This window comes from Pterocles gutturalis, unplaced genomic scaffold (genome assembly GCF_000699245.1).
Source record: "Pterocles gutturalis isolate BGI_N339 unplaced genomic scaffold, ASM69924v1 scaffold17429, whole genome shotgun sequence".
Lineage (NCBI taxonomy): Eukaryota > Metazoa > Chordata > Aves > Pterocliformes > Pteroclidae > Pterocles > Pterocles gutturalis.
This window is the reverse complement of record NW_010133639.1, coordinates 36,621-49,879: the sequence shown is the minus strand read 5'-3', so window position 1 is coordinate 49,879 and position 13,259 is coordinate 36,621. Positions and strand designations below refer to the sequence as shown.

At 38.2% G+C, this 13,259-nt stretch overlaps 1 protein-coding gene across 1 annotated transcript in view; it reads left to right on the top strand.

Annotated features, from left to right (window-relative positions):
- Nucleotides 1–1,202: 1,202 nt before the first annotated feature.
- The window catches only part of ACAD9 (acyl-CoA dehydrogenase family, member 9), a gene marked incomplete at its 5' end in the record, with an annotated part of 22,219 nt that continues 10,162 nt past the window's right edge, over nt 1,203–13,259 (top strand). The window contains 8 exons of the mRNA XM_010081309.1: nt 1,203–1,296; nt 2,889–2,990; nt 5,925–6,031; nt 7,409–7,509; nt 9,273–9,351; nt 10,355–10,529; nt 11,137–11,210; nt 12,612–12,687. Of these exons, the coding sequence (XP_010079611.1) occupies nt 1,203–1,296; nt 2,889–2,990; nt 5,925–6,031; nt 7,409–7,509; nt 9,273–9,351; nt 10,355–10,529; nt 11,137–11,210; nt 12,612–12,687 (808 nt within the window). The remainder of the gene's footprint in view (nt 1,297–2,888; nt 2,991–5,924; nt 6,032–7,408; nt 7,510–9,272; nt 9,352–10,354; nt 10,530–11,136; nt 11,211–12,611; nt 12,688–13,259) is intronic.

The following is a 13,259-nucleotide window of genomic DNA, read 5'->3' as shown; positions in this document are numbered from 1 at the left end:
CTGCTGCCAGCCTCAGCCGCCCGTTCCCGCAGGCCTGGCGGGTTCCCTGCTCACGTCGGGCTCCCGGCATTGGAGCCCTGCGTTCCCCAAAACCCCTGTCACTGAGTCCTCTGGCTTCTCCAGGAAACAAAACTTTATGCTAACTTTTGCTTACAGTTTTTTATAGGAAAGATTGAAAGTTTTGTTGTGTCTTGAGATGCCACTGGACAAAGAAGTTAAAAATCTGAGCTGTAACACTGTGTTAAAACAGTCCTTGTTAATCCCAGGTTTGGAGCATGCATTTGTCAGAGATTACAGGGTTAAATCAATTGCAGGAAGGAATAACTCAAATCTGCTGAAATGAGTTGAATAAAGTCTCTGAAAACAGACCTTATCAAGTGAAGTGTTATGACAGTTAGCAGGCAGAGTCCATCACATTAAACCCTTTTTCATATTTTCCCTTTTTTTCCCTTCTCAAATTTCAACCCAACAGTTTTCTGAAAAACTGTAGCATTTACTAGACCCTGAATTTTTGGAGCTGGTGTGATTCTTCAGGCTATCGTGACAGTTATGTTTCGGGAGAGGTAGACTCTTCTGTTTAAAACGGGAAAGATGATAAACACTGTCATGAGCATGCTTCTCGTATAGTCTTTCATTCCTTGTGGTAGTTGCTTGGATTTTTTTATTTATTTGAGGCTGTCAGGTCATACTGCTTCCAGTTTATGACCAAAATATCAGGTGATGACAAAGAGTTTGTCAGTGTGGAGCTCACTGTCCTTTGTACTTGTGACAGTGAACAGGTGGAATGTGCTGTGTGTTTCCAAGGGACAGTGTTTATCGGCTGAGCTTTGAAAACATTATATCAGTAAACTGATTCTGTTACAAGTTGTAATTGCTTATTTTAAGTCCCAAAATGGGATTACGTTGATGAAATTCTTGGTTGATGAAGGATTTTTGTATCCTCGTGGTTCTTAAAATCTCTTTACGTCTCCCTAATGTTTCTTGTTTTCAGGTAGGACCTTCTGATTTTGTTTTTGGTATGTAGTAAATTTGACTCCTGTGGATTTCGTCAGATAAGTCCATTTCTGAATATTTTCCACAATTCTTGATTTTCGTGGGTTTTTAGAGTCTAGTATTTGCAAGGCATATGCTCTTGATTTTTTATTTCAATTGCACGATCTATGCTTTTAAAAAAATAAATAAAAATTTGCCTCTCATTTTAGGAAGAAGTTTTCCCTTTTCCAGAAATTAGCAATGAAGAACTGCAGGAGATCAACCAGTTTGTAGGACCTGTAGAAAAATTTTTCAGTGAAGAAGGTATAATTATTAGTTTCTTATTCATGCGAGTGATTTAGTGATTACAAAATGATTTAGCTATAGCAGCTGAATAAGATTATTATAGTTAAAATATTTAAGTTATTTTGTGCAGTTATTGCTAGTCATCTAGTGCTGCTGGCTCTATAGGTATGTTTATTTACAGCTTTTTTATATGGAGCATTTGGATGCAGATGAGAAGACAAATCTTCAAAACAGAAAAGAATAAATAGAAAAAAAAGAGGAAGTAAAAGAATTCTAGGATAGATATAGGATTTGAAATTGTTTTTAGCTTGGTTGAATAATGCTATTTACCACTTCGTATATTGTGAATTTTTTTCTGAAACTTTAACTGTCCTACTGTGCTAAAACTGGTTTTAGCAAAGTTCAGTAGAGATAATAATAAATGAAGACTCATCAGGAAGCTATCAAAAATCAAAGGCGTTTATGATTTTCAGCATTAGAATAGTTTTGGGAAAAGTCATATTAGCCCTGTGCATTCCACACAGGGTTACAGGGTGTTTCTTCTATTACTGGTGCAATAGATAAGCTAATTCTTGGACAATTATAGAAAATTGTTTTTTACAGATGGCAATTTCTGAGGCAGTTAAACAGTAGCATCTCAGATTTCCCGCTGACAAGGATACTAGGTCTAGATTGCCAAACACTGCAGGAGTTTGAAAGAGCCTGTGATTGTCATAGATCATGATTTGTGAGAGCCAGGTAGTTTTAACTATAAAATTGTAATGTTGCTCACTTGAATTAAGGATTTGTGCAGATTAGCTAACTCATTTATGTACCTTTTTTTCTTTTATCCTAGAAAATCCTGGAAATACTTGCCTTATTCCAGTCATGGAATCTGCTAACATGCACGTGCACAACCTGTACACATAGAAATGTTTGAGAAAATTAAATTTAATCCAGATTTTTCCCACTTCTTTTTCCTATATATGTCATGACTTTATGGCCATAATCAATATTCCTGGGACCTTCCAGTTGGTTCTGTATTTTGATTTTGATGGTGTAATATGGTGGGCTACTTCAGTGGAGCATTGTTCTCCAGAAATGGCATTGGGACTTCCCACTGCACTGTCTAGGACTTGTCTGTGTGATTGTCATCAAAAGGTTAAAAATAATTGTTTTTCACTTTGCAGGGAGGAGGTCAGATGGGGTGACGGGCTGCGTCAAACAGCACCCAACCAGCCTGCTGTGTTCTTAGTCTTACAGAAGCCAGGTTAGGGTTTGAGTTTTCTAGCCACAGGAAGAGGAGGGCAAACAGGACAAAACAGGACAGTAAGGTCAGGCCTGAAGCTGGAAAGAGTAATTCTTGTGAAGTTAGGGATGTTTGTAGCTCTGTTTTTTCTGAAGATGCTTCAGAAGACTAGAGGAAAACTACAGCAGGGAGGGATGTGATGCTTCAGTTATTTCAGTTCGTCAGGTCTGGCTCTCAGACTAGTGGTTAGGTTAGAGATCGTCCTGCTGCTAATTCGTAGCAAGCAGTGACCTTGACTCTGGTCTGAGAACACTGCAGTTGCACAGATTTTTTCTGCACTAAGAAACACAGTTTTAAATTACAAAACCTTCTGTATTTGTAGTGGACTCTAAGAAGATTGATCAAGATGCCAAAATCCCACCTGAAACTTTAAAAGGACTGAAGGACTTGGGTCTCTTTGGCATGCAGATTCCAGAGGAATATGGTGAGTAAGCCAGCACAAAAGACTATCCCAGTAGTCTGTATTAAGTAAGGCACTTTTGGGTCTTGCAAAACGTGTCCGTACTATTCTATGCTATCATTTGACCTGGATATGCAAATTAGGAGCTGAGGCTTCCTCCCTAGTAAAGAGATGTGGGCACCAAGAACGTCTGTTGGCTACGTAGGGAGCTCTGCATACTCTTACCTTGGGCGCCTGAGTTCGATAACTAATTTTAGAGGGTGTAAATTCCTCTTAGCACAGCATTTTCCTTCTTGTTCTTTTGGATGCAGTAGGGTAGCTTGTAGAGTCGAGTCAACATTCTGCGGGACCTGCTGATGGTTCCTGAAATTATACTGGGTCCAAACTACAGTGTTACATGGAACCGATTGATCAAAGCTGTCACTGGCAGATAGGAGTATGTTTGACCGTACAGAAGTGTAAAAGTATAGTGTCTGTTTATCAAATAGACATTATCAAATTTATCAAAAGTATAAGATCCTTCCTATGCAATACTGAACAAAAAGTTTGTGGCTTAAAGGACATCATAGTGGCAACTGAGATCGGAGACTTGAGTTCCTTAGTGGATTAACCCTTTAACGTGCAAAGGAATTTTCAAGAAAACATTGACCCTATTCTTTTGCATAAAATAAACACTGGGATTGAAACTAATATTTTACGTGAAATTTATAAAGAAATGAGATTGTTGCATTGTCTGTTTTCTATTACAAAAGACAGAGACTTTAAAGAGAACAACTTGGAGGAAGACAGAACGGTGTTTGACCGTCAGTGGAAGGTAGCTTCAGTGGGGAAGATCCCTAATTTTTTAAGAGAGTAGTGTGAAACGATATGTTTTTTTTCCAGTGATTGTAACAATGCTATACAAAGTCAGAGACATACCTCAGTATTTACTGGGTGATAAAGTAATACCCTATTTTTCAAAGCATTTTTTGTTGCACCTTTTTTGTTTCTTGTATTAGGTAACATAACTAGTGTTGCTGTACTGAAAAGTATATTGGGCAACATGCATGTACTGTAACATCATGTGATCTCTGTTGATTAATTAATTGTTAATTAATGCTTTGGAAATGCATTAGAAATTGTATTAAGTGTTTTTCATGGGTATTCAGAACTAGGCAGCGTGATGCGAGTAAGATAGAAAAGAGGTTTGCAAGCTCTTTCAGGTTTTTCTCTTTGGGATAGTGTCTGGGGAAGAGAAAGATCCAGATCTAGCACCTTAACCCAGGTGGGGAGAGGGGTATTTAGGAATTAACAAATATGTTGGAAGAAGATGAGGGGTTAGTGTCTACTGAAAGGAGGTGTTGGAAGCAGAGAACAAACGATGGAACACAGAGCAGAGCGTTAGGAAGCATCACAATGTTGGAAGTGTAACCTAGTATTGATTAACTAGAAACTAGTTTCCTACTCTGTTATATTTTTAGAGTCTGAAATGCAATCATACTTTAACAAAACATTATTGTTATTTCAATCTTGTATTGTTTTGAAGCTTGTGAAATAATACTCTCGGCTTCCAGTTTGTACAAGGTTGCAATCCGTTCAGCATACTTGTGGAAAATGATAGTCCTCTTGTCTTCTGCACATGTATGCTGGATAAAAACCAGAAGATGGAAAGCAATCCCCTTGCTATAAGCAAGGTGCTTTTTTCTGCACCATAAGTAATATGCTTCTGACGAGGTTATTTCCCATTTTCTGTAGTTCAGATCTGCTGTATTTTTGTTGGTGGTGCTGGTCATATTTCAAAACTCTTCACTCGCATGCATTCAGTGCTTTGCTCGTTGCATGGTGTTTTTCATAATGGTCTGTAATAGTGGCGTATTTGCCAGAAGCGTGAGAACACAGAACATTAATGGAAAAAAACGAAGCTTATGTAAATCATGGAACAATGTCTCTCTGGAATTACTGTGCACATCATCATTAGTCTCCAGGCCGAATCCTGAACCCAGCACCTCTTAGAAAGGGGAAAAGAAGTAGGAGCGTGTATAGGTAGGAGGAGTGCGAGTTTTAATTCATGTAAGCGTGCTCTGAAGGAGAGAGTGTAAGAGGCAGTCATGTGAACTAATGGCAGCGGGGGCACTTGTTCTTGCAGTTGTTTGGTGTACCTAACATAGCAGGAGGATTGAGACATCTCCTCAAATAGGCAGTCGTTATCCTGACTTACACTGCTGTCCCAAGTGGAAAATTATTAACCTGGAAAAAAGATTTTCTTGAATAGATGAAGTTGTTTATTCAGCAGTAATACAGAAAATACTCTTAAATTATGGGAGCAGGACTTCTAGTCCCGGTGGCTTAAAATTCTTGAACATTAGACTCGTACAGCTACAGCTTTGGTTTATCCTACTTCTGTTCTTTTCAAGCTCCTTATGAATAGCCTCTGTGTTTGCATCAGCAGATCACAGAATACCTCCAAAAAGGACATGCTAGAGTCAAGTTTGTTTCTTGATATAGTCACATTCTTTTATTAAAGACATTTTTGGAGCATTGTATTTTAGTACCGTTTTGAAGAAAGATTGGGAAACTGGTCTGGCTTTGTAGCAGAGCCTGGAAATGGCACCAAAAAAATTCATTTTGTCCGGTAAGCACAGGAATTCAGATTAGAGCAATTTTTATACTGAGTCTTTCACCACTTTCACATACAGAGTGTATCAAACAAGCTTGTTTCCTGCCGTTTGATGGATTATGCTGTGTTTTCTGGGTGTGCGTGCATGCTTGAACACAAACACGTCTGCTTTCTGAATAGCGTGCAGCTGCAGCAATGGGGTATTTATTTGTGGACATAATGTCCAGTCTATACTAAGACACTTCCTAGTTAACAGTGTTGTATTCTTGACGTTTCTGTACTTGAAAGGGATTTTTTTGGGGGGAAGGGGCAATTTAAATTGTAAGGTATCTACATAGAATAAACCATAGTATTTGTTGCAGGTGGCCTTGGTCTATCAAATACCATGTACGCACGTTTGGGAGAAGTCATTGCTTTAGATGGATCTATCGCCGTTACTCTGGCAGCTCATCAGGCTATTGGGCTTAAGGTAATGCTCTTCTTTATGTCCAGGAGTTCTATGTAACGTGCATAGAAAAGGTGAGGTGCAGTTAAAATGTGAGTGTACAAATAAGGATTACTGGTGAAGTATAAATCAGGTGGAACATTCTGACGTCAGGCTGGTTGTTGATGTTCCCAGCACCCTCTGCCAGTAAGACTTTCATGCAGCATAAAGACTGGATATGAAGTACACAACAAAATCATTAGTCCAGGAAACATTGGGATAATAATTCTAAGAAAAAATACGTTAAATGATTCCCAGTTGTTTAAATTGAGCAAAGTTAATGGAAGTAGCTAGAATGAATATTGAAATAAATAAAATATTGGGGGCTAAAGTTACGGGGAGGTTGGACAGCCATGCAGAGAATTGAGAACGGTGCAACTTTTTCTATCTGAATGAGGCTGCATATTGGGGAAGGTTAGAGAAGAAAACTTATCCAAGATCAATGTGCTGTAGCAAGCATGTGAATTTTAAACTCCTTTTCTGTTTAGTATAGCCTTAGATATCTGCCTTGTAGTGCATCTTCTGTTGGATGGATGGTGGTAGTCTGAAGCTTGAAGTAGCAGCAAGTTCATTACGATAAAAAATTCTTCATGGAATTGAGCAGACACTGCTAATTAAAAATATGTATTTATTCCTCACCTTACCTAAAATTTCGCTATCTGTAGAACAGGGATAGTGAGCTGAGCTGATTTGTAAAGCTGTCTGTCTGATGAGAAGTGTAAGACACAACTACTGTCACTCCTGCTGTGGCCAGTTTGGGCCAGTTAATCCTAATTTTATTGAGTAACCGTATCTTTTCTATTTAACCGTTGATTATTTAGCTTTATCATGTATTTTTGTACTTAGTTTGTCCTTCGTAAGAAAAACCTGCTGTAAAAAAATAAACGCAATAGAGATAATGAAAATAAGTGCATTCTCACAAAAAGTTGTTGAATGCCTCTGTAATTAAATAGTTTGGAACCTAAGTAAATCATGTGTTCTGTTCTCTGATTAGGAGCTTTGACAATTGCTGCTTTGGGGATTATTGAAATAAAATTATAGTGACAATAATAAAGGTATGACAAGTTATAAAGGAAGGACTATCTCAGTGCCTTTCAGAGCAACAGTTAAGTCTTCGCTTCAGCATGAATACAGGGAAACCTACTCTAGAAGGCAGTCTTAACAATAAGCCATCTGAACAACTGTCTGATGATAACATATTTTAATGTCTGATAAATAATAATGTCCATTTTTTTGTTAAACTGTCTCTTGTTATGCCATGAAATTTGCAAGTTAGGCTTCCTGCACTTAGCAAAGCTTGCCAGGTTTGTTTCTTTTTACACAGGTTGATGCTGAAAAGTTTTCTATTAATTCTTTATTTAGGGTATCCTCATCGCTGGCACTGATGAACAGAAAGCAAAGTACCTGCCGAGACTGGCATCCGGGGAGCACATCGCAGCGTTCTGTCTCACTGAACCTGGCAGGTACTGCGTTTGTAATCATAAAAGCTTCAGGAAGCACCAAAACACGAGTGGTTTTTTTAATTATTTTAATCTTCATTCTAGTGGTTGTTTGGTTAATATTTAATTATTTTTTTAAACAGTACACTTCAAGTCATGTAATTTATCTTTCCCCAAGGTGCTGCTTATGGCAGTTTCCATGAAATCACCAACCATTGTTGTTCCCATCCCAGGAATTCATCCACTTGATTTCTGGCATTACTGAATGTGAATTGAAAGGATACTTTGTGCTGTGTTAGAAATAATGTGCTGTGACTGTTCTAGGATGCTTTCAGTTCTTTCGCAAATTATAAAAGCCTGTATGGAAGGAGCTACCAAAAATAATAGGAAGAAATTTTGGTCTTTCCTTAGAGTTTAGAAAAGGCACCTTTGTAGCAGCAACTTAATTTTAAAGATAAATTTATATTTATTACATTTATTCATTGACTATTGCTCATGTTACAAGTTCTGTTCATGCGGAAGAGGTAGAGTTTTCTTAAAAACATAGAGGCAGATGGTTTACCAAGTGATTATAAAGGGAACTAATTGGAGGACTGAGACCAGCTGAATGTTTGAGATTGAATCTTGCTTGCCTGTACAAAACTATAGTTTGAAACTGTCTTTTCTGAATTCTTATCTGCTGGAATGACTTGCAATGAGCATTTTATTTACTTGCTAATTTTCATGTGCCTGTGATGTAGATACATCCCAACCATCAGTGATGGTTTTCATTCAAGAGTGCTAAGCTGAGTTTTGACCCTCTAAAAGCTATCCCACTTGCAGGTGAAATTAAACTAGCACAGATATTTTAACGGAGTGATCCATGAAAGGGACCTGGAAGTAACACACAGGACAAAAACCAAGGGCTAACGGTGGTCTGAAATTCTTCTGACATCTATATTTGGCCCAGTGTTATTTAAAAAGATTGCTGGTCTCAGGAACTTTAACTTCAGCCTTCTTAGAGACCGTAGTTCTGGTGCACAGATGCAATCGTTTTTAGAACTGAATTTTCAAAATCTAACCCTATTAAAACACCAGCTAAGATCTGGCTGTTTCAAGAACTTAACCCCTGTCTCCAGCTGAAAGCCTGAAGTGAGCTGTTGCAGCATTTTAATTTGTGGAAGAGGAAACTTCTTTCAAGGGGGAGGTGATGTGCTTCGTGTTAAATTATGTAATAAGGTGGTGATTCAAGAGAGGGCATGAACTTTTAATCACGGAATGTAAACTTGTGATTAGTTTGTTGTAATTCCCCTGCTGATTATGCTGCTGTAGAAGGTATTTGATGTGCCCAAGTGCCCACTGATAGAGACTGTCACATGTTTATTTTTAATTTCTGTTGAGCCTTTTTTCTCTTATGATATAAAACCACAGCATGAATTTTTGAGGAACAACTTAGACATTTTAAACTTGATTGTGTCTTAGGATGGCATATTCATTGTACATTCACATAACTCAGCATGTAGCTCAAGAGAGTTGCTTACGTGGCATTATGAACATTCTGGTCAGGTCATAAGATTGATAACACATGTGTTAATCAGCAGAAATACCCCCTCAGGTAACTTAAGTAGATTTAAGAGCTGTTGAATCTAGTAAGTTTCCTTCTTAGTTAAGAACTAAAATTTACCTACTACTATTTAATACAACTGTAAACATTCCTTTTTAAACTATCTGGAGAGGGTAAAAGATGTAGTTTTGGTTTTTAAAGCATGTTTCTTGCCTTAAGCATTAATAGCTTGTTTGGCTTTCAGTGGAAGTGATGCTGCGTCCATCCAGACAAGAGCAACGCTCAGTGAAGATGGGAAATACTTCTTATTAAATGGCTCCAAGGTACCCACTCCCAGACTGGAAATGTGGCAGGCTTTTGGTACAAGGTTATAGAAGGCGCCTTTGTCTTTTGCAGCATTGCAATCGGTCAATTTTGCTAAGAAAGAAGCTAGATGGGCAGCTGCATCAGAACTTTGAGGTTTCCGTGCTAGTGAAGAATGACCATATCAAAAAGACAACCCATGGTATTTTAGGGCCCCAGGGAACAGAAAACCACATTGTTGAGGGAATAACTTTCACTAAACTCTCAGTAAGAGAGAGGAAAAGCCACTCTTAAGTTCCTTCTCTGTATCGCCAGCTCATGGTGTTCAGCTTCAGCGAGGGTTAGTTGGCCTCCTCTGTGACAGCACAGGCAAAAAGAAACCTAAACCCATGTTTTCCCCTCTTTTCATCTTCATGCCAGATTTTGTAGGTATTTTTGAAGGAAAACTTTTCAGTGACTTGGAAATAGGGCTGCTTGGAACATTTCTGCTAAAAGAAACAATGGTAGAAGATGATCTTGAAGAAATGTAGAGCTGTACTGGACTCAGCAATCTTTGATACATTGCAGACTTGAGCTGTAGTTGTTGGAGTATTTGTCTGTGACGTGAAGAGACCCAGCCTGTGGGTGAGGCCATATGTATGTGATGCAGAGAATTTCTCATCAGAATTGAAATTATTTTGGGCAAAGTGGGTCTACAGCCTGTATTACCCTTGTATCCCTCACATGCCATAAGGAGCAGGATGTACAAGCTTTTGTGAAGATGCACCATGGATCTTAATTTAATTCAAATCTATATTACAACCTATTTTTATGGTTGCTCTGAACTTACCATTCTGTGTTCAGCTTTCCTTGGAAATGTGTTCCTAAGAGACAAAACCAGTAGCAGAATATTCATTAGTATTTTAAGGGAAGAAAGAGCAATTTTTCACCATCTGTCCTTTGCTGGTCTGTTACGAGACTCTGAAGAACAGTCCCCACAGAATCAGAAATATATTCTTATACATCTTTCCTCTCTCAAAACAGGTTTGGATATCAAACGGTGGCCTTGCCAGTATTTTCACAGTGTTTGCTAGGACAGAGGTTGTTGATAAAGATGGACAAGTAAAAGACAGAATTACTGCCTTCATCGTAGAGCGGGATTTTGGTGGAGTCACCCATGGGAAACCCGAAGATAAGTTAGGCATTCGAGGATCCAATAGTAAGAATCACTTAAAATTGTTAACAGAAATTGGTGTAATTTGTTTAGATCATCTGAATTCAGAGGCAAATCAATATTTATTCCATGGAACAGTGTAAATTTCATGTTCCTTTACCTAGCTTTTCCTGTGAGTCCTTCCTAATGCAGGGTCTGAAAAAAGAAATCCATATTGTGTAGTTCTTTCTGTCCTTGGGCAGCTACCCTAACTCTGCAGTGAACGAAATTACTCAGAAGATTCAGTAACCAAGTAGCTGTAATCTAGAAGGAAGTTTTCATAGGCTCTTCTTAAGCTTACTGACGATTGTAGTTTCTCATCATCTATCATTTGGACATGACTGCTGTATCAGTTCCTTAAAATAGAGACAAAACAGTAGTTCTCTGTTTACACAATGTGCATTAATTTCATTTTGAATATTTTACAGCAGTAATTGATGTCAACTGCAGTCTTTTCCCAAACTCTAACTTCTTTGACAGAGCATATGTAATTCTGTTATGAACAGTGCATTAGGAAAACTTTACTTCTTGTTACAAAAAGAGTCAGTTATGTTCCCAAATGTCTTTTAAGTATTTCTACATAATAATTCACCGGCTATTAACTCTGTTTCAGCCTGTGAAGTACATTTTGAAAACACAAAAGTGCCTATAGAGAACGTAATTGGAGAAGTAGGAGGGGGATTTAAGGTAAGTAGTCAAGAATAATTACTGATGATTTTTAAAAGCCTGAAGGAGACTTTTTTTTTTCCCCCTGTACTGAAGTTTCCTTACTGGTAGTATGAATGTTGCCAAACTGAAAGATACTGGAGGACAGACTTCTCTGTTTACCTTATGTGCTTTGTATTAAACTGGTGCACTGCACGAGCATTCAATAATCTCAGATTTCTGTGTATTTCTTTATACAGTTGTGGATCTGGTTCCACTATTTGTTGGGCTTTTTGGTGTTTTTCATGGTATACTGTCCTCTTCAGGAAAGGGAGCACCTTTTTCAGGAGAACTTCTAAAGTGAATCAGGGAAATGTCTTCTGTTTTCTACAGCCAGAATTGTGGGCTGTAGAAAGGGAGAGAAAGAAGTGAGCGTAAGAGGAAATGGTTCCAGGAGAGTCCGGATCCTGTCCAGGGTCCCATGGTGGTCAGGTGGTTTTCCAGGTTAGATCACAGCACAAGAAAATAACGGGAGGAGTACATGGAAAGGCTGCCTCTGGTGTCTGTTGCTCTTCGTTGCATCAGAGAAGCGTGACCCAGTAAAGGGAATGCTGGTCACTTTGCTGTCGTAACCTTTCTCGATCTGACGTGTGATTTGCAAAACTGTTCTTAAAAGTCCTTCTCAGGTTTCTTGCTCCTTCTGTAGCAGACCTAAATGCTAAAGAAAAAAATTTTCTTCAGCATAGTAAATATATCAAAAGATTATTTTTATGATTTCTTCTTCAGATAATTATCACGAATTAAAAAGTCAGAACAATGACTTCTTGCTAAATTTCTTACCAGTCTTTGAACTGAGACACCCACGTTTCTCCTGTTAAGAAATAATTCTAGATTTCAGAGTCTATTTTTGTGCATTATTGATCTGTATTTAATTTCTACACCTTTCATTCTTATTCTCTTTTCTTGTATGTTTGCTGAAAGGTATCTGAAGCAGGAAAGCAGCCCTGAGAGGCCAGCTGCAGAGAAGATTTTTCTATTTGGCTGTTGTGTACACACATGAAACAATATTCTGGTTTTCTTTTTTGTCTGTTTGATAAACTTCATCAGTGTTGTCTAGCTTGAGTGTGGTTTGTCTAGTTGCAGATAAATACATTCTTATATATTTATTTTACCTTAATGTAGTTTGGATAGAGGATTGCTTTCAGGTCACTGGAACATCAGTATCTGAAAACTATATCAAATAAGTCAGCCTGGTACAGCGGGGCTGCTGAATGCTGTACTGACCAATACGAGGGCAGGTGTCACTAGATAGGAGTGTTCCAGTGAGGAACAAAATCCAGGAAAGCACTAAAACATGAAGCAAGACAGCAGTGACCATCTTGGCCTAAGGAGATGTTTTGTGGCAACAACATTTGTGCCTAAAAAAATTCATTTTCTTCACAGGTTGCCATGAATATCCTAAACAGTGGAAGATTTAGCATGGGCAGTGGATCTGCTGGAATGATTAAAAAATTGATAGGTGGGTGAATTAGGTGTTCTGGATGGCTGGACGCCATGCAAAATAACCCTGATCTGCATAAGGTACATCGTAAAGTTAATTCCAAATAGTAACACATGCCTTGATCTTAACAACATCGCTATATTGTCAGTCATAACATGCTTTGACTTATTTAAAGCACTACAATAATTTTTATTTAAAGTTTTTATTAAAAGCCTGTAACACACTGAACTTTTTTCTGAGGGAAAATAGTCTTACTGAGAGAATAAGCTGTATACTACTGCTTTTGGAAGGTATAGTCTCCCGTAAAACTTCCAACTTGAATAACTGGCTCAAGGCTTACACACAGTAATAAGTAAGAAGATTGGTTTCTGCCAATAGTTACCCAAAATGGTAACAGAAATCCCTCTAAAGTAATTAATTAGCACCAAAATGTGCCTTCTCTAAGAGCAGAGGCTCACACCTCAGATTCTTGTTGAAAAGCCTTTGGCACAGTGTTCCAGGCTTGATCAACACTGTCATTTTGAGGGCGTTTTCACAAGCTGCTGCTCCTGAAACAGCAAGGTTGAAGTGACAGTCAGTAGAGACACGAT